Raw genomic sequence first — 21,058 nt, 5'->3', positions numbered from 1 at the left:
TCATGCACATATTGTCCAAAGGGCCCTCTATCTGATTTGATTGGATTTGATTTGATTTATTATTGTCACATGTATGAGTATACAGTGAAAAGTATTGTTTCTTGCGCACTATACGGACAAAGCATACCGTTCATAGAGAAGGAAACAAGAGACTGCAGAATGTAGTGTTACAGTCATAGCTAGGGTGTAGAGAAAGATCAACTAAATACGAGGTAGGTCCATTCTCTCCTGGTCAATAGGGTTTATATGGTTACCACAAATTTACTGCCTCACAAAGCACCGGGGGTGGGTGGAGATGGGGGTCGGGGTGGGAAGTGGTGTTCAATGTACTGAAAGCACTGCTGATGATCTAGAAAAACTTTATGTTTGTTAAAACAAAGAACAACAAAGAACAAAGAACAGTACAGCACAGGAAACAGGCCCTTCGGCCCTCCAAGCCTGTGCCGCTCCTTGGTCCAACTAGACCAATCGTTTGTATCCCTCCATTCCCAGGCTGCTCATGTGACTATCCAGGTAAGTCTTAAATGATGTCAGCGAGCCTGCCTCCACCACCCTACTTGGCAGCGCATTCCAGGCCCCCACCACCCTCTGTAAAAAACGTCCCTCTGATATCTGAGTTATACTTCGCCCCTCTCACCTTGAGCCCGTGACCCCTCGTGATCGTCACCTCCGACCTGGGAAAAAGCTTCCCACTGTTCACCCTATCTATACCCTTCATAATCTTGCACACCTATATTAGATCTCCCCTCTTTCTCCGTCTTTCCAAGGAGAACAACCCCAGTCTACCCAATCTCTCCTCATAGCTAAGACCCTCCATACCAGGCAACATCCTGGTAAACCTTCTCTGCACTCTCTCTAACGCCGCCACGTCCTTCTGGTAGTGCGGCGACCAGAACTGGACGCAGTACTCCAAATGTGGCCTAACCAGCGTTCTATACAGCTGCATCATCAGACTCCAGCTTTTATACTCTATACCCCGTCCTATAAAGGCAAGCATACCATATGCCTTCTTCACCACCTTCTCCACCTGTGTTGCCACCTTCAAGGATTTGTGGACTTGCACACCTAGGTCCCTCTGTGTTTCTATACTCCTGATGACTCTGCCATTTATTGTATAACTCCTCCCTACATTATTTCTTCCAAAATGCATCACTTCGCATTTATCCGGATTAAACTCCATCTGCCACCTTTCCGCCCAATTTTCCAGCCTATCTATATCCTGCTGTATTGCCCGACAGTGCTCTTCGCTATCCGCAAATAAAGTAACACTTCACGTTTGACAAATCCTGCCATACTAACACCTAAATTGTTTTGGTGAAGTTTTGAGTGAATTTGATATCATCTTGCACCATGCAAGAGCAAAAATGCACTATTTTAAATGTCATTCCAGACCAACATAGTCATAGAATTCCTACAGTGCAGAAGCAGGCCATTCTGCCCATCAATTATCATCATAGAATCCCTACAGTGCAGAAGGAGGCCATTTGGCCCATCGAGTCTGCACCGACAACAATCCCACCCAGGCCCTATCCCCGTAACCCCACACATTTACCCCGCTAACCCCTCTAACCTACGCATCCTGGGACACTAAGGGGAAATTTAGCATGGCCAATCAACCTAACTCGCACATCTTTGGACTGTAGGAGGAAAGCAGAGCACCCGGAGGAAACTCACGCAGACATGGGAGAATGTGCAGACTCCATACAGCCAGTGACCCAAGCCGGGAATCGAACTCAGGTCCCTGGAGCTGAGGCAACAGTGCTAACCACTTTGCCACCGTGCCGCCCGCATTATGCACCGCATTATGCACCGACAAGAATTCCTACCACAGGCCCTATCCCTGTAACCCTACATATTTACCCTGACATTAAGTGGCAATTTAGCATGGTCTATCAACCTAACCTGCATCTTTTGGACTGTGGGAAGAAACCAGAGCAGCTGAAGGAAAGCCACGCAGACATAGGGAGAACATGCAGACTCCACACAGATGACCACCCGAGGCAGGAATTGAACCTGGGTCCCTGGCACTGTGAGGCAGCAGTGCTGACCACTGTGCCACTGTGCCGCCCATAAACATTATACATAATATATAATGTCACCTCAAGTGTATATTTTCCACAGTAACCTGATTGAAAATGGAATGGACATTACCAATTAGTAATGCCAGTAGAATTTTTCTACTGTCAGAGCGAAAACTAATTAAGATTTCCTTCGCAAACTTGAAACATGCTGCTCGTGAATTCTCGCCCTGTGCATTAATCTCAGAATTGAGATCCCCATGTTCCTGCCTGTAATGGATGCATCATTTCATATTCATAGATCAACTGTATTAACTATTGTTTCCGTGCAGACAGATCCTTGGTTGAGTCATGTATGGAAAGGAATTAATGGGACTCCTACCAAAAAGCGAACCATTGGATTTAAAAAGCTAGCAAAGTAAGTTTCTTGTATTCAACACATAATAGTTTATAGGAGCTGTATACTGTACAAAATGTTGCATGATAGTTGGATTTAGTACTTCTGTTTGTCAGTATGTGCTTTCTACTTGTGACCATGAAACTCTTGTCTTGCTTTTTTAAAGGCACAGTCATTAATCCAGTCTTATGTGAATTGAACTAGTGGCAGCCAGAATCCTGGTCCAAGATTGAATCATGACATTGTTTACAAGTTCATTAGCTACGGTTTTGAGAGAGGCATGATTCAGACTTAAACAATGGTGTAAGATGAGATATCTCCCTTTTAAATTTCAGTGGGTAATTGTTCAAATTCCAGTCCTGGGAACTCTTTCTGGGAAATAAATAAGCTCTTTGAACTGGGAAATTCCTTGAAACATATCTGAGAAGGAAGCAGTGTGGTTGAAATGTCTCGCATAAGAAAAGAAATTGGTTTGAAACTTGCAGGAGAATGTTTATGTTAATGCTCACACAAACTACAGGAAGAAACATCGCTTAAGTTAGTTAAAAAAGGATAGTTTCGGGTTTTTTTGCTTCTGATCCTTTTATTGTTTAAGGTGTGAGGTGCGAATATATAATTGCTTTAAAAACAGAAAATGCTGGAAAATCTCAGCAGGTCTGATAGCATCTGGGGAGAGAGAATAGAGTCAACATTAACCCTAAATTTTTATATGCTTGGTTGTTTTTAAATTTAAAACCAGAGGCAGTTAACTCCTGGCCCTTGAGTTAAAACAGAAGAAAGTGGTATTACCGTATTGAAAACTTTTAGTCGCATGTTAATGTAATTTGACTGGGCATTTGAAGAAGCTATAATCTTTTCTTCATATGATAACCAATTTTGCTGATACACATCACTCTAAAGCTTCAAAAGATATTGCCTCGGCATCACTTTCAATATGTTTTACACCATTAATACTCCAAGCACCATTAGGAAAGCAAGCCACTGGAGCTAGGCATTGCTGGCTCCCACATATTTCCCTTGATAAAACAAGACTGGTGTTTTCCGAATCACAATCACATAGCGAAACAGTTAAGCCATGCCAGCTGGCTTCTTGATACTTGACAGAACCGAATTCATGTCATCGGAACTTTCTGGGACTCGCATCTGAATTTATAGTTGAAAGAAATGGGTGGGGTGACTGTGTCTAACACCCTCCTCTCAATGACCTGTTAGAGTATGCTGTCATTTACTTGCACATTGAAGACACCCAGTCCTAAAACTCTGGCATTTTTGTTTGAAAAGGGTGGTGAAATTCTCTACTAAGTTGATGGGACACGCAATGGCCAAAAGAGTCAAAGCCACCATCTTGTATGCCACAGAAACTGGGAAGTCCCATGCCTACGCAAGAACATTATGTGAAATTTTCAAACATGCCTTCGACGCCAAGGTGAGAAACAAGTTTGTCTTAATTCATTAGAGTTATTTCGTCATGATATGTTCCAATAATTGAATGCCTCACGGTATCGGGGAGATTTCCTCGACTGTGTTTGGATTCAGCAGTGCAGTGAACATTGAAGAATGGCACTGGCTAAACACAAAGAAATCTGTTGATTGTCCTCAATTTAAATGAATAGAAAAAAACCAGGGCAATTGTCTTCACTGGTCTGCTCACCTAACTATCCAATTTCCTATCAATCTCAACGCTCCATTCAGTGAGTCGAATATCATCTCCCCTTTAGGAATGATAAATATATCCACGTGCTGTGTTTATTCCACGGTGGTGGAAATAGAAAATAGAAAAGTACCTGCTTTTGAGTAGTGCAAGTGGACAACACCAAATTTGAACCGGTTCACTTGCACACAGCCCTCTATACAGGGCAAAGCAGAGTCCTGAGCCAGCTATCCATTCCAATGCAGGCTTTGTTTTAGCAACATCTCGTTGCCAGTGACACTTGTAATGCTTGAGAAAGCACCCTTGGGGCATTTGATCCTTGGTTGATGTTACTAAATTTCTTCTAAGATCAAAGTAAAATGTCACCAGATGTTGTTGACTGACACAGGGCTAATGGGGTATTAGTTTACATTCTCAATGCTGGATTGATGTGCTTGTGGTTATCCTGCCATTCCTACACGGATGGCAAGGAAGCACAAATGGCTGTGGGTGGTGGTGTGTTGGGCGGGTGGAGAGGGGGTAATGCGTGATGGTGGGATTTTTAGCTTTGGTTGATGGTGCAAAACAAGTAATAGTGAGCCAGTGTCCTGTTGTATGATCTTTCGTATCCATTGAAGTCAATATAATGAAGAATCAATGGAAAATGGGCTGTCAACTCACTAACATCCATTTCACATTATCACTCAAAGCCTTGATTTCCCACAAAGTGTGTAATGTAAATGCAGGATTATTGGGAAATCCTTAAACTAAGAATATTATGACTAACTATGGTGAAAATAAGAGTGTAGGTGTGGCACAGCTATCTGTTAATCAGTGAAATACATCACCCCGTATTGTCAGGAAATAAAACATTTGATAGTCAGGGTGGCACGGTGGCACAGTGGTTAGGACTGCTGCCTCACAGCGCCAGGGACCCTGATTTGGTTCCCGGCTTGGGTCACTGTCAGTGCACTTTCTCCCCGTGTCTGCGTGGGTTTCCTCCAGGTGCTCCAGTTTCCTCCCACAGTCTGAAAGACGTGCTGGTTAGGTGCATAGGCCACGCTAAATTCTCCCTCAGTGTACCCGAACAGGTGCCGGAATGTGGTGACTAGGGGATTTCCACTAGGGTAACTCCATCGCAGTGTTAATGTTAGCCTACTTGTGACAATCATAGAATCATACAGCGCAGAAGAGGCCCTTCAGTCCATCGAGTCCACACCGACACATTAGAAACACCTGAACTCCCACCTAATCCCATCTGCCAGCACTTGGCCCATAGCCCTGTTTGTTATGACATGCCAAGTGCCCATCCAGATGTTTTTTAAAGGATGTGAGGCAACCCGCCTCTACCACCCAATCCATCGCGCAAACCAGGCTCCCATCCATTGACTCTGTCTATACTTCCCGCTGCCTCAAAAAAGCAGCCAGCATAATTAAGGACGCCACGCACCCCGCACATTCTCTCTTGACCTTCTCCCGTTAGGCAAAAGATACAAAAGTCTGAGGTCACGTACCAACCGACACAAAAACAGCTTCTTCCCTGCTGCCATCAGACTTTTGAATGGACCTACCTCACATTAAGTTGATCTTTCTCTACACCCTAGCTATAACTGTAACACTACATTCTGCACTCTCTTGTTTCCTTCTCAATGAACGGTATGTTTTGTCTGTATAGCATGCAAGAAACAATACTTTTCACTGTATGATAATACACGTGACAATAATAAATCAAATCAAATCAAAATCACCCTCCCAGGCAACACATTCCAGACCGTCACCACCTTTTTCCTCACATTCCCTCTCAAATTCCTGCCACTCACCTTGAACCTATGTCCCCTCGTGACTGACCCTTCAACTAAGGAGAACAGTTGCTCCTTAACCACTCTGACCATGTCCCTCATAATCTTGTACACCTTGATCAGGTTACCCTTCAGTTTTCTCTGCTTCAACAAAAGCAACCCAAGCCTACCTAATCTCTCTTCATAACTTAAATATTCCATCCCAGGCAGCATCCTGGTGAATCTCCTCTGCACTCCCTCCAGTGCAATCACATCCTTCCTATAATGTGACAACCAGAACTGCACACAGTACTTTAGCTGTGGCCTCACCAAAGGTCTATACAACCCCAACATGACTTCCCTGCTTTTGTTACCTATGCCTCAATTGATAAAGGCGAATGTCCCCCATGCCTTTTCCACCATCCTACTAACATGCTCTTTTGCCTTCAGAGATCTGTGGACAAACACGCCAAGGTCCCTTTGTTCCACAGAACTTCCTAGTGTCCTACCATTCATTGAGTATTTCCTTGTCAAATTACTCCTTCCAAAGTGTATCACCTCACACTTTTCAGGGTTAAATTTCATCTGGCACTTCACCTGCCCATTTGACCATTCCATCTATATCTTATAGCCCAAGACCCTCCGTCTCACTATTAACCACCCGTCCAATCTTCGTGTCATCCACAAACTTACTAATCCTACCCCCCACGTAGTCATCTATGTCATTTATATAAATGACGAATAAAAGAGGGCCCAACAGATCCCTGTGGTACACACTGGACACTGGCTTCCAGTCACTAAAGCAGCCTTCTGTCATCACCCTCTGTCCCCTACAACTGAACCAATTTTGAATCCACTTTATCAAATTACCTTGATTACCATGTAAATCTACCTTCTTTACAAGTCTCCCATGTGAGACCTTGTCAAAGGCTTTGCTGAAATAGCACTAATATATAAACTTTAAAACTGTATACTCAAGTTATAGCAATTCCTTAATTTATATAATGCACCTGATACTGGATTTTTCATGAAAGATCCTTAACTTATGAATATTGCTTATTGTTAACCATGTGTTTAACTTACAAATCGTTTGATTCAAGCACAGTGGAAGAGGCGGCAATGAGAATTTGTGGTGTTATTAATTAGCTCCAACTTTTGACAAATGACTATTAAAGGCCATTGCATTTGATAAATAAGAACAAACAAAACAAAGAACAAAGGAAATTCCAGCACAGGAACAGGCCCTTCAGCCCTCCAAGCCTGCACCGACAATGCTGTCCAACTGAACTAACACCCCCTACTCTTGTATGGGATAAGTTTAAGTTTATTTAATAGTGTCACAAGTAGGCTTATATTAACACTGCAATGAAGTTACTGTGAAAATCCCCGAGTCACCATATTCTGGTGCCTGTTTGGGTACGCTGAGGGAGAATTTAGCATGGCCAATGCACCTAACCAGCACGTCTTTTGAACTGTGGGAGGAAACGGGAGCACCCAGTGGAAACCCATGTAGACACAGCGAGAAGGGGCAGACTCCCGCGCAGACAGTGACCCAAGCCGGGAATCGAACCCTGGTCCCTGGCTCTGTTCAGCAGCAGTGCCAACCACTGTGCCACCCCACGTTGAGATAACATAGTTCAATCTGAAAAAGAATGGAGTTGAAGTTTGCTGTGACTGCCTGAATTCCATTTGTTTTTGCAGGCCATGTCCATGGATGAATATGACATTGTGCATCTCGAGCACGAAGCACTGGTGCTGGTAGTTACAAGCACCTTCGGCAATGGTGACCCTCCTGAGAATGGAGAAGTATGAAAATAAATAAAAGTTACTTGAGTGTGTTTCCAAAAGACTGGGGGAGAGGCGCAGAATTCTCTAACCTCGCACGCTCTGCCCCCACTGCGATCGAGAATGGAGAATTTGGTGCTCAGCCAAACAAAACTCCATTCACTGCAGCAGCAGTGGAGAATCACAGCGGCCAACAAGGTCAGAGGTTTCTGGCGTAGCAGTAAATTGAAGATCGCCAGAAATCAAAATGTAGACTTTTGATTCTGGTTATAGTTTTCTTGAATGCTGGCATGACCTGAGTACCAGTTGTGCCAATACAACCTAATGTCAGCTAATATCCTTTTTAAAAATTTGTACGGAAGTAAGTATTAAAATATCGAATGTTTGTGCCTTTATGTGGGTTTTTAATGACCAAGAGTCCTGCAGTATAACTTATGCACTCAGCCTAAGGGAGATTACGACACAGGGTGTAAAACCCCTGGGGCAATCCCTGTGATAGGCTGCACACTGCTGGATGAGTTTGCAGCGTAAAGGAGATTTTCTCCCTTTATGTACTGACTTATTTGTATTGAGATTTCTTACAAAACTGCACAAAGTATCCCTTGTCCCTCCCTCTTTCCTTGCATCAACTTTAGATGAACGAGGAAAGCATTGCCAAGAGTGCAGATTCTTTCCTCTTTCCCAACATGTACCACAGTTTACCCGTCGAGAAATTGTTCATGTTTAAAATGCCTTTTATAATATAAAGTAAGCATAAATCAATGTTAATCTGAAACTACGAAAAATGAAAAGATTCCTGTTATGTGGGTGGCACAGTGGCACAGTGGTTAGCACTGCTGCCTCACAGCGCCAGGGACCTGGGTTCAATTCCCAGCCTCGGGTCACTGTCTGTGCGGAGCTTGCATGCCCCCCATGTCAGCGTGGGTTTCTTCCGGGTGTTCTGGTTTCTTCCCACAGTCCAAAGATGTGCGGGTTAGGTTAATTAGCCATACTAAATTGCCCCTTAGTGTCAGGAGGACTAGTTGGGGTAAATGCATGGGGTTATGGGGATAGGGCCTGAGTGGGATTACAGTTGATGCAGACTCGATGGGCCGAATGGCCTCCTTCTGCACTGTAGGATTCTATGATTCTATACCTTGAATCTTCTAACCTTGCTGTCACCATAATATATGTTTGTTCTTCTGAGTTAAGTATTCGATACAGAGCTCTATCCTGGATAGCATTTAATTGCCATGCTGTATTAGAAGCCTTTCCCTAAGGTCGGGATTCTGATTCCCAATCTTTTCCCAGGGCCTCAAAATTGTGGAACTTCCCTTCCTCTCACTATTTTTTGCATCTTAAACTAAACCATTCTTTTTTGATATATAGGGACTGGAACTTCCTGGCTGTTCACACCGGCAGGCTCTTCTGGTCCTGACAATGGCGCAACCCCACCATGGGTTGCCCAGCAGCGTGGGGTGGGTGCAATGGGAAATCCCATTGACAATGGCGGGATCAGAGGGCTACCTCCCACCACCGAGAAACATGCCACAGAGAGGCCAGAGAATTTCACCAGGGTCTGAAATCGATTACACCTGTTTAATGGGCCTAAAATGAGACTCCTTAGATAGCCGACATATTGATAGATTTACATAGCCAGTCTATTAAATAGATTAAAATTCAAAGTTAGCCATGTTTCTGGGGTTTATATAACCTCCTCATTAACGGCTAATGTGAATGAATCAGTTGCTTTGCTTGCTCCTTTAAAGTGGCATTAATGTCCAAGAATCTCCATGTGTAGAGCCACAATCCATTCCACCTAGCTCATCCGCTCCTTGGGAAATTCATCGTTTGGACTGGAAGTTGTATCTGGAACCAACGGTCCCAAGTTTCACCTTTTTAATCACAATGAAACCTGTACACCTATATCATTCTGTTGTTACCATAGAACCATACAGTAACGAAGGAGGCCATTTGGCCCATTGAGGCTGCACCGACTCTCCGAAAGAGCAACTTACCCAGGCTAAACCACCACCCCCACCCCCACCCCCCCCCCCCCCACCCCCCCACCCACCCCCGTCCTATTCCCGTAACCCCACACATTTTCTGGCTAATGTGCTGTGAAATTTTAACTTCTAGAACCTTTCAGTCTCTCCGTTGGAACTGCACTTATCGATTTTACAGCAACACCCTTCTGCTAGACACAGAACCATCAACTACAAACACTGCTACAAGAAGTAGAATAAACAACTGAAAACTGAAGGCTTTAGTGTCAAAAACGCCTGAATTTTCACTGTCTTGTCGGGTGTGCAGAGACAGGAGAATTCCTGGCTCTGTGATCCCGACCTTTAAGAACGGCTGCCCGGAAGCCGGATTTTCGATCTGAGGGAGATCTGGACTAGATTAGAAGTCAAGATGGCCGACCCCAGAAGAAGGCTGCCAGGTGCCGAGGCTGGCTGGATGGAAGACCTGCCATGGGGGTCCAGGCACTGTGTCCAGCAGAACTTTTAAAATAATTTCTCACAGAATGTGGGCTTTGCTGGCTAGGCTGCCATTTATTGCCCATCACTAATTGCCCTTGAGAAGGTGCTGGCGGGGGTCCACCTTCTTGAACTGCTCCAGTCCATGTTTATTCCCTAGTATTATAGAGTGTTATAGTAAGCATCTTATTTTTATACTGATGTCTTTAGCGGGTATAATCTTGAGCGAATGAAGTCATCGGCATCACAGGCTTTCGCAGGCTTAGCCTTACCACGAGGGTCCTGTGTTACTACCAGCCTCCAGTTCTGATCCATGCTGTACTGTATTTCAATATTTTTATAAGTAAAGAAGAATGAATATCACAACATGTTTGACTACTTTTTGTGGCCAAGTTACCACACCTACTTAGGCTTTTGCTCACAAAAGGTCACATACAGATGTAGATAAGATGTAGATACCTTTATATCCTGCTTCATCGGCTTATCCTGGGCATAAGGTCTTGTTAACCTGTCTTTCATCAATAGTAAGGAGCGTTTAATTTGTATAACTCGGTAGTTCAATTCACATTATGTTTTCCCTTTCCTTTCCTAGCATGCAGTCTGACTGCTGACTCTATTTTGAAGATTTAAAACAATTCCCACATATTTTTCCTTCTCGTGTTTGGCATTGTGGACCATACCAAACCATTGGGCGGTACAGTAGCACAGTGGTTAGCACTGCTACCTCACAGAACCAGGGACCCAGGTTCAATTCCAGCCTTAGGTCACTGTGTGGAGTTTGCACATTCTTCCCGTATCTATGTGGGTTTCCTCCGGGTGCTCCAGTTTCCTCCCACAGTCCAGAGATGTGGGGTTAGGTTGATTGGCCATGCTAAATTGGCCCTTAGTGTAAGGGGGATTAGCAGAGTAAATACATAGGGTTATGGGGATCGGGCCAAGATGAGATTGTTGTCCGTGCGGGCTTGAATGGCCTCCTCCTGCACTAGAGGGATTCTATGATTCTACCAAGGGATGGGGGAGTCCAGAACTAGGGGTCATAGTTTGAGAATAAGGGGTAAACCTTTTAGAACTGAGATGAGGAGAAATCTCATGAGTGTGGTGAATGTGTGGAATTCACTACTATAGAATGTAGTTGAGGCCAAAATGTCTGATTTCAAGAAGAAATTAGACATAACTCTTGGGGCTAAAGGGATCAAGAGATATTGGGGAAAGGGGGGAATCATGATATTGAATTTGATGATTAGCCATGATCAAAATGAATGGCGGAGCAGGCTTGAAGGGTTGGATGGCCTACTCCTGCTTCTGGGTTTTATGTTGAATGCTGGAACAGACTCAAAGGGTTGGATGGCCTACTCCTGCTCCTATTTCTGTTTCCAATCACCTACGTTTCTCAACATCAAAAAGTATTGTTTTTATAACATTTGAAGCAGTGCTGCCTTTATGAAAAATTTGGTTTTTTTTGAAACAAAGAAAAGCTTATGATCATTCTCTTCATAATGCAGAAGTGACATGATGAGGCACACTGATGCAATTATTATATTGTGCCCTTGTGAATAAATGCAGTTTTAAACGAATGGTTCTTCAAAATGAAAGTATAACTTTCTCATCTCATTTTTCTAGAAATTTGGATCTGCCCTGATGGAAATTAGACATCCTAATTCAAATTCACCAGAAAGGAAGTGAGTGAAATTTAAACATCATTGCTGAATAATTACCCGATATATTACTAAACTGAGGCAATCTCTCACCTATCAACAGAAAACACAATTCCTGAGCCAATACCGAGCTTGTTTTATTTTTGACCTCAGTTAAGGCGTCCCTAGGTAATAGTGATCATAACATGATGGAATTTCACATTTAGTTTGAGGGAGAGAGGAGATCTAAGTCGAGTGTTTTAACCTTAAAAGGGCAATTATGAAGACATGAAGGCAAAGCTGGCCAAAGTGAACTGGGAAATTAGGTTAAGGGACAGGTCAGTAGAGATGTGGTGGCAGACATTTTAGGAGATATTTCGGAATACTCAGAAAAGGTACATTCCAGTGAGGAAAAAAGACACTAAGGGAAGGAGAATCAAATTGGAAGAAAATGCAAAGATCAGAAGATTTGACAAAATGTAAAGAACAGCAAAGACTGACTCAAAGATTAATCAGGAGAGAGACATTAAAGTACAAGAAACAGCTAGCTAGAAATATAAAACGAGATGAGTTTTTACAGATATTTAAAAATGAAAAGAGTTAGTACAGAGTGTTAGTCCTCTAGAGAGTGTTAATAATGGAAAATAAGGAAATAACAGATGAATTGAACAAATTTGTTTTTGTCTCTTCACTGTAGAAGATACAAATAACATTCCCGAAATAATTGTGAAAGGGAGGGTGGGTCTGATGGGGGCGGCGGCTGTGCGGGGGATCTGGTGGAGGGGTCATGCAGGGATGGATTATGAAGATAGTCATGTTCGGGGGGGCATTTTGGGCTCATGATGGGTGGATGTTGGGGGTCATGATAGGGGGATTTTAGGGGTCATGATGGGGGATGTCGGAGGTCATAATGGGGGATGTCAGGGGTCAGGCAGGGAAACCCATTGTGAGGGTCCCAATGCCCCGATGAAGGTAACCCACATCGGGGAGGGGGTAGGGGAACATACTGTCAATGAGGGCAATCCCGATGTCTGTGAGGGGACGGAGGGGGTCTCCCAGTGCACTGAGATCGAGGAAGGAAAATGGGGGTTGTTGTTTATTGCTGGGGAATAGAATATATAAAAAGAGATCTTTTGCTCCAGATATAGAGGGTGTTGGTGAGACCACATCTGCAGTACTGTACACAGGTGTGGATTTCTTATTTAAGAAAGGGGAGGGTGGGGGTGTTTATCTGATGGGGAAAGGTTGGACAAGTTGAGTTTTGAAGAACAAGAGGTGATCATACTGAAACATAAATCATCCTGAGGGAACATGATAGGGTGGATGCTGAAAAGACGTTTCCCCTTGTGAGGGAGAATAAAATTAGGATATAAAAATAACAGCCCTCCCATTATGATGGAGATGAAGGGTTGGAGAGCAGTGGAGGCAGGGTCATTGAATATTATAAGGCAAAGGTTGATCAATTCTTGACTAACAAGGGAGCCAAAGGTTATTGGGGGTAAGTAGAATGTGGAGATGGGGTTACATTCAGATCAGCCATGACCTTACTGAATGGCGGAGCAGGCTCGAGGGGCAAAATGACCTACCCCTGCTCCTAATTCATATGTTTGTATTATATATAAAACAAATGTATCTTATTGATTCCCTATCCAGAAGCTACAAGGTTCGCTTCAACAGTGTGTCCTCATGGTCAGATACCCGTAAATCTTCAAGTGATGAACCAGAACACAAAGATACTTTTGAGAGTACCGGGCCTTTAGCTAATATCAGGTAAGTGCATTCCAAACCCATTCAACTTGCACTTATTTTACAACCCTGCAAAATAAGCAGCATTGTAAAGTAAATTCTAGCAGCACAGGGGCCCAACTTAAAGCATGGCTCAACCCCTCGCACTGGGGAAAAAGACCTGCCACTGGCAAACACAATGACCACTGCAGATTATACAGGAACTCACGGCCGTAGTATTTTGTGAATAGATCATTTAAAATAAAATATTCGACAAATTTTCTTAATCAATGCACTCGAAATAGAAGAAAGGAAGTTACATCCCACAATGTTTTTTTATAGCACATGTCACCCTGGATTTTAAACTTTGCTGGAAATGTCATTGAAAAAAAAAGCAAAGCTTGAGAAAAGCCATCAGACTGATTGAGGGTTTTTTTGTCTGAAGTATTGGTAAACTGCAAGTAGCATAAAGAAAGTGAGCACTCGTGAATATCGAGTTTGAACGTATTATTTTTGCAGATTTTCGGCCTTTGGTCTTGGCTCTCGAGCCTATCCACATTTCTGTGCATTCGCCCGAGCTGTTGACACTCTACTGGAGGAACTTGGAGGAGAACGGATTATGAGGATGGGAGAAGGGGATGAACTCTGTGGGCAAGAGGAGTCATTCAGGACTTGGGCTAAGAAAGTTTTTAAGGTGATTTACTTCTGACTTCTGACTTCTTCATACTAATTGGGGCTCGCGTTGCGACCTCTCAGATTCTTTGGGGGTCATTTTCAATTTGGCCATGAGTGTAAATCAGGCAAAATGAGAATCTAATGGAGATGGATACCTGGGGAGGTATATAAGGGACAGTTGAACTGATACCATCTAATTCGCATTATTGGCCAATGTCAAAGTTACCCTCATTGCTTCTTTTTCAGGCATTCTCATGAAGCTGAAGTATTTTTGAAAAGTGTTGATTACAATGCGGCCAAAGTGTGTCAAAGTATTAGCAAAGCATACAGAAGCAACAGAATATTTAAAATTCTCGGGTAGAATGTGAAAAAATAATATTAAAGTAACAACAGAGTATTGAAACGTATTAAGAGAGTATAGGAGCAAGTGTGGTGTAGCTCATCACCACCTTCTCAAGGGCAGTTTGGGGTGGGCAGCAAATGCTGGCCGAGCCGGTAAGGTTCACATCCCATGAACAAATAAAAGGAAATCATTAATATAGAGTTGTAATGCATGTCGAAAGTGACAAAAAAGGCACTGTAGAAGAATAGGCAGCACAACAGTTCTGGACGCTCATTTGAGTCATACCAATGATCAGGATGTGTGGCATCATAGAGGATGCCTGTTGTGATTTCTCTAACTCCTCTCCCCCGCCAGGAATTCCCAGTTTTAGCTAAACGCCGCATCAGGATTAGAGAGAAAGTGCTCAGTGCAACGCACAGCGAAAAGGGGAAAGGTCAGAAGACAGGGTTTTCCAGAGCCACTCATGTACTCCCTAAAATCTGGAGCGGAATTCTCCGGCCACGCTCGCCTCAAAACCGGAGAATCCCGCCCGAGGCCAATGGACCGCACCCCCCCCCCCCCCGCCCCTCGGCACCCCCCCCCCCCCCCCCCCCCCCCCCGCCCTGCCACCTGCTACAATTCCCATGGCGGGCGAGACGGGAGAATTCTGGCCCTGGAATTTCGTGTGAGGCTATGTCAAAACATAAAATAATTTGTTTTTAATAAAAAGGAAAATTGCATTTGTGTTGAAGAGATGTCACAAGCCCTAATGTTGTCCCAATTAAATACTCATGCTATAATCCCACATCTGGCTAAACACACATGACCTGCATTTATATAATGCCATTGACGTAGTAAAATGCCCCAATGTTCTTCACAGGATCTTTATCAAACAAAACTTTGACCTCAAGCCACACAACAAGATATTAGTAAAGATGTCAAAAGTTTGGGTATTAAGGAGTGTGTTAAAGAAGGAGAAAGTTTTAAGTTTATTTATTAGTGTCACAAGTAGGCTTACATTAACACTTCAATGAAGTTACTGTGAAAATCCCCTAGTCGCCACACTCCGGCACCTCTTCGGGTACACTGAGGGAGAATATAGCATGTTCAATACACCTAACCAGCTCGTCTTTCGGACTGTGGGAGGAAACTGGGGCACCCGGAGGAAACCCATGCAGACATGGGGAGAACATGCACAGACAGTGACCCAAGCCAGGAATCGAGCCCGGGTCCCTGGCGCTGTCACCCAAAGAGAGCGGAGAAGTTCAGGAAAGCAAATAGCCACCGTTAACCTTTTGCCTAAAACTCCAGTTAATCACCAGTTGCCAGGGTTTCTCTGAGCTTAGTCTATTAACCTATAACTGCACTGATTTTTAGGCAGCCTGTGATGTATTCTGTGTGGGGGACGATGTGAACATTGAAAAAGCCAACAACTCCTTAATAAGTAATGACCGCAGCTGGAAGAGAACAAAATTTCGCCTGACCTACCAGACTACAGCACCCGATCTCACAGGAGGTGCGTGTTAATATGAGTAACGTGAACATATTTAAGAATATTTTGATTATTGTAAGTAATTTTTGGTGTTTTTCTTTCTTCTGGTAAAGCTCTCTACAGCATTCACAAAAAGAAAGTTTATGCTGCAAGATTGTTATCGCGACACAACTTGCAAAATCCAAAATCCAGGTAGAAAATGTTTTGCTTCACTATCATAACTTTCAGAGGGAGAACAACTTCAGTGGAATGATGTATTTCATGTTGAAATGTTAAGTAATTGTTGCCTTGTTGTCCCACTGTTCATATGGATTTTAGTTTAGATACAGAGGGCGATATTTTCCAGCCACACTTGCCCCAAGATCGGAAGTTCCCACCCCAGATCAATGGACCTTTGCATGGTCCGCTGACTTTTCTGTCCTGCCACTACAATTCCCGTGGCAGGCAGAACGGGACGGGATGGGAAAATTCCATCCAAAGTTTCCAGTGTTAAATGTAAGAAGAGTTTGGCATTTATATAGCGCCTTTCATGACCTCAAGAATTCCCTAAGTGCTTTGCAGCCAATTATGTACTTTTAAAGTGTAGTCACTGTTGTAATGTAGGAAATCTGGCAGCCAATCTTCGTACAGCCAAAGTTCAACAACAATGGAGTCCAGGAGGACATGCCAGAAGCAGCACCAGGCGTAACTAAAAATGAGGTGTCAAGCTGATGAAGCTACAACACAGGACTATGTGTATGCCAAACAGTGGAAGCAGCAAGTAATAGACAGTGATAAGCAATCCCACAACCAACAGATCAGATCTAAGCTCTGCAGTCCTGCCACCTCCAGTCTTGAATGTTGGTAGACAATTAAACAACTCACTGGAGGAGAAAGCCCCATAAATATCCCCATCCTCAATGATGGGCAAGCCAAGCTCATCAGTACAAAAGATTAGGCTGAAGCATTTGCCGCCATCTTCAGCCTGAAGTTACAAATGGATGCTCCCTCTCAGCCTCCTCTTGAGGTCCCCAGCAGCACAGATTCCAGTTGATTCACTCCATGTGATATCTGGATTCTGCAATACCTATGAACCCTGAAAACGTGCCAGCTACAGTAGTGAGGAATTGTGCTCCAGAAAGTGCCATGCCCCTAGCCAAGCTGTTCCGGTAAAACTACAATACTGTTATCTACCCAGTCATGTGGAAAATGGCCCAGTCCTGTCCACAAAAAGCAGGAGAAATCCAATCAGGCCAATTACTGCCCCATCAGTCCTACTCGCGATCATCAGCAAAGTGAGGGAAAGTGTCGTCAAAATGTTATCAAGCAACACTTACACAGCAATAACCTGATCACTGATGCTCAGTTTGGGGTCCACCAGGGATACTTGGCTCCTGACCTCATTACAACCTTAGTCCATCCACAAGCCACTCAGTTCAAGGGTAATTAACGGTGGGCAGCTGGACAGATGCCCACATGCCATGAAAGAATAAAAAAAGGCACTTCCACCTACCGTCTTGACTCCTTTGTCCATGTGTATGGACCAAGGTTGTAATGAGGTCAGGAGCCAAACGGGCAGCTAAGGCTCAACCACATTGGTAAGTCTGGAGTCATATTTAGGTCAGACCAGAAATTTCCTATCCCAGGATGCACTGGATGCCAGGTCATTGGGCGGGATTTTCCTCCCTCTCCGCGGCATGTTTCGTGGTGACGGGAGACAGTGCATCGTTTGCTGGCAGCAGGATCTTATCGTCCCGCCATTGTCAAATAGGTTTCCTGCTGAACGCACCCCTCGCTTCCGGGAAACTTGCGACAGGAGTGTGCTGTCAGCGGAACCGTAAGATCCTTCGGCATAAACAGCAGCAAGATTTCAGCAATTGAGTAAATTTAAGTTTTAAGTTTATTTATTAGTGTCACAAGTAGGCTTACATTAACACTGCAATGAAGTTACTGTGAAAATCCCCTAGTTGCCACGCTCTGCCGCCTGTTCGGGTACACTGAGGGAGAATTTAGCATGGCCAATGCACCTAACCAGCACGTCTTTCAGACTGTGGGAGGAAACCGGAGCACCCGGAGGAAATCCATGCAGACAAGGGGTGAACATGCAGACTCCGCGCAGACAGTGACCCAAGCCGGGGATCGAACCTGTACCACTTACACTCAAATCTTGTCAGACAGTTCTTCGCAATTAGCACATAAATGTTTCAGTACAGACACTGAATTGATACCTTCGTCCATAAAAGTTTCAAAACCCTCAACAATTAATCGAGGGGTAGGAAAGGATGAGTCCTGCCATCCATCCTCACCCAGTCATAACTGAGTTAGAATGAATTTATCACCAGTGATTGGATTAAGTACTCCCCTCATTTTGCTGGCTACAGGATATAAAATAAAATGATTATAGCTAATCTCACTCCAGATTCCACACAGACAGTGACCCAGGCTGGGAATCGAATCCGGGTCCCTGGCGCTGAGAGGTAGCAGTGCTAACCACAGGAGGAGATGGGCAGATTTTTAATTAGTAATAGGTTAACAGTTATGGGGAACGGGCAGGAAAGTGGAGTTGAGGCTGAGACAAGATCAGCCACGATTGTATTGAATGGCGGAGCTGGTTCGAGGGATTTAATTGCCTACTCCTGCTACGAGTTCTTACGTTCTCTGTCAACTCATACGTGACCTGGTGCTAAATTTTCCAGGTGCCGCACTGTGCCACTATTCCTTATTAACACTGTGTGTTACAACAGTCCTCATTTTGGATTACTTCGCTCTGCAGTTCCTTCGATGACCTGTGTGAATGCACTGCCCACTATGGTCCTGAGAGAAATGGACAGGGAGGTCTGAGGTGCCCCTGTTTAGTTAGTGGCCTTAGAGTAAGGAAACTTGGAAAAATCTGTCAGACTCCCAGCACTTTGTCATTATAGAGTGATGCTGGTTGGAAATTAAGCATGCATAGGTAGATATCGGTAAGGGCAGGGCTGTGCTTTACTCTGTCCCCCTTTATGGCCAAATAGCCCGATGATGACCCTATTTGGGGTTGACACATTTTTTTCAAGGTTATTCATTAGTCACAAATAGGCTTACATTAACATTGCAATGAAGTTACTGTGAAAATCCCCTAGTCGCCACAGTCCGGTGCCTGTTCGGGTACACTGAGGGAGAATTTAGCGTGGCCAATGCACCTAACCAGCATGTCCTTCAGACAGGGGGGGGAAATCGGAGCACCCGGTGGAAACCCACGCAGACACGGGGAGAACGTGCAGACTCCACACAGTCACCCAAGCTGGGAATCGAACCCAGGTCCCTGGCATTGTGAGACAGCAGTGCTAACCACTGTGCCATTGTGCCGCGCACCGGAAGAGGCATTGATTGGTGGCCATGGAATCATGTCCCAACAAGATTCACAATCGTCATGAGCTCCTGGAAAATGTTTTGAGGGCGAGTGCAATGAGCAAAAACAGGAGTGTTGGTTTTGTGACATCTTTAATCTGAATGCTTGAAGCACCGTTTTGTCTTTCCCTCTAGCCGTTCCACAATTTTACTCCGGATGCACACAGACAAGCAGAACGAGTTACTGTACCAGCCTGGCGACCACCTTGGGGTCTTTCCTGGTAACCATGAAGATTTGGTCAATGCCTTGATTATCCGATTGGAGGATGCACCTCCTGTAAATCAGATCATGAAAGTTGAGTTTTTGGAGGAGAGAAACACAGCTTTAGGTAATTATTGAATGTATATTTTGGATTTTCATAGAAAAGTACCAGCATGCCTGGCCAAAACTCTCTGAAGCTCTCAGGTGCACCAGCCTTCTCATTGTTGAGTATCGAGTCACTTGAAATTTAATCAAGGCAAAATTTGAGATTTCCATATCTAATTGTCTTAATAACTGCTGCTATTTAGATTTATATTTTACTGGTATGATACCCTAACGGTTAGTACCATACTGAATGGGGGGAGCTGATTTCTCCATTCCCTCCTGATAGACGCATAAACATTGACTTCACTGACGGAAGTACTGGGCCAGATGAGCCGGTTCTTGTACCTGAGACCATTGTTGGAATTTTACTGCCTCGCACGCCCGAGGCTCGTAAGATCCCGCCCAAGGTCAACAGAGAATGCTGTTTGGTGAATGTCGCCCGCCCAGAGCGGGCATAGCAAACGCAGCAAATACCAAACAGGAAGGAGCACACCTAGACAATGTGCCCACCCATGCTGATCTCAACAGGGTTCCACTAGGCATATAGGATCAGTTTTGGAAGATGTGTGCAGGTTGATAGAAACTGAAGGGAACAATCTTCCATTCACTGGGCTCAACAATGGGGTTTAGGCCAGAAACTCAACAGTCAGAGATCAGGGCCTGTGGCCTACTCTGTGGCACTGAATAGGCACTCCTAATTAGATCGATTGATCAAAGATTTGTTCCCACACAGCTGTCTTTGGTATTTACAATGGACAAGCTGTGTACCGGGACGGTGAAGCAAGAAAATTGCCTCTCCTATCTGTGCTTCACCTCCAGTGCTCTGTGAGAAGAGCTTTGCTGCCAAGCAGATATGTTGCTAGCTTGGGATCATCCCATTGAGGTGGCAGCGGAGGCTTCTGTCCATCCTTTAGATACTCCTTAGGAATTGAGCGATAATTGTGGGAGCATGTGCCAGAACTCTCGGTGTGTGCTCCCAGCAGGTCCAGGAACCGTTGTGGATATACAATCCATAGAATCCCTCGAGTGCAGAAGCAGGCCATTCAGCCCATCAAGCCTGCACCGACAACAATCCAACCCAGGCCCTATCCCCGTAACCCCACAGATCAACTCTACTAATCCCCCTGACACTAAGGGACAATTTACCATAGCCAATGAACCCAACCTGCACATCTTTGGAGTGTGGGAGGAAACCAGAGTACGCGAAGGAAACCTACGCAGACACGGAGAGAATGTGCAAACTCCACACAGACAATGACCCAAGCCGGGAATCGAACCTGGGTCCCTGGCACTGTGAGGCAGCAGTGCTAACCACTCTGCCACCCTGTCGCCCTTAGTTGCAATTTTTTGTATGCCATTTAAAACAAGTGAGCGAATGCCAACTCTAAACATTAATGTGGAGACTTTCTTGTTGATCCTGAGAAATGTTCAGTTTCCAGATACAGGGAAGCGGAAACTGGGGCACAAATG

General features: G+C 44.4%; 1 protein-coding gene across 1 annotated transcript in view; it reads left to right on the top strand.

The window, feature by feature from the left end:
• The window catches only part of nos1 (nitric oxide synthase 1 (neuronal)), a 99,248-nt gene that overhangs the window by 63,041 nt on the left and 15,149 nt on the right, over positions 1 to 21,058 (top strand). The window contains exons 14-22 of the mRNA XM_078226992.1: positions 2,351 to 2,436; positions 3,697 to 3,841; positions 7,525 to 7,629; positions 11,688 to 11,746; positions 13,355 to 13,471; positions 13,946 to 14,120; positions 15,801 to 15,939; positions 16,029 to 16,107; positions 19,417 to 19,610. Coding sequence (XP_078083118.1) covers positions 2,351 to 2,436; positions 3,697 to 3,841; positions 7,525 to 7,629; positions 11,688 to 11,746; positions 13,355 to 13,471; positions 13,946 to 14,120; positions 15,801 to 15,939; positions 16,029 to 16,107; positions 19,417 to 19,610 — 1,099 coding nt within the window. The remainder of the gene's footprint in view (positions 1 to 2,350; positions 2,437 to 3,696; positions 3,842 to 7,524; positions 7,630 to 11,687; positions 11,747 to 13,354; positions 13,472 to 13,945; positions 14,121 to 15,800; positions 15,940 to 16,028; positions 16,108 to 19,416; positions 19,611 to 21,058) is intronic.

Source organism: Mustelus asterias, chromosome 13 (assembly GCF_964213995.1).
Source record: "Mustelus asterias chromosome 13, sMusAst1.hap1.1, whole genome shotgun sequence".
Lineage (NCBI taxonomy): Eukaryota > Metazoa > Chordata > Chondrichthyes > Carcharhiniformes > Triakidae > Mustelus > Mustelus asterias.
Note: the sequence above shows the minus strand (reverse complement) of the source record. Positions and strands in the feature narration are given on the sequence as shown.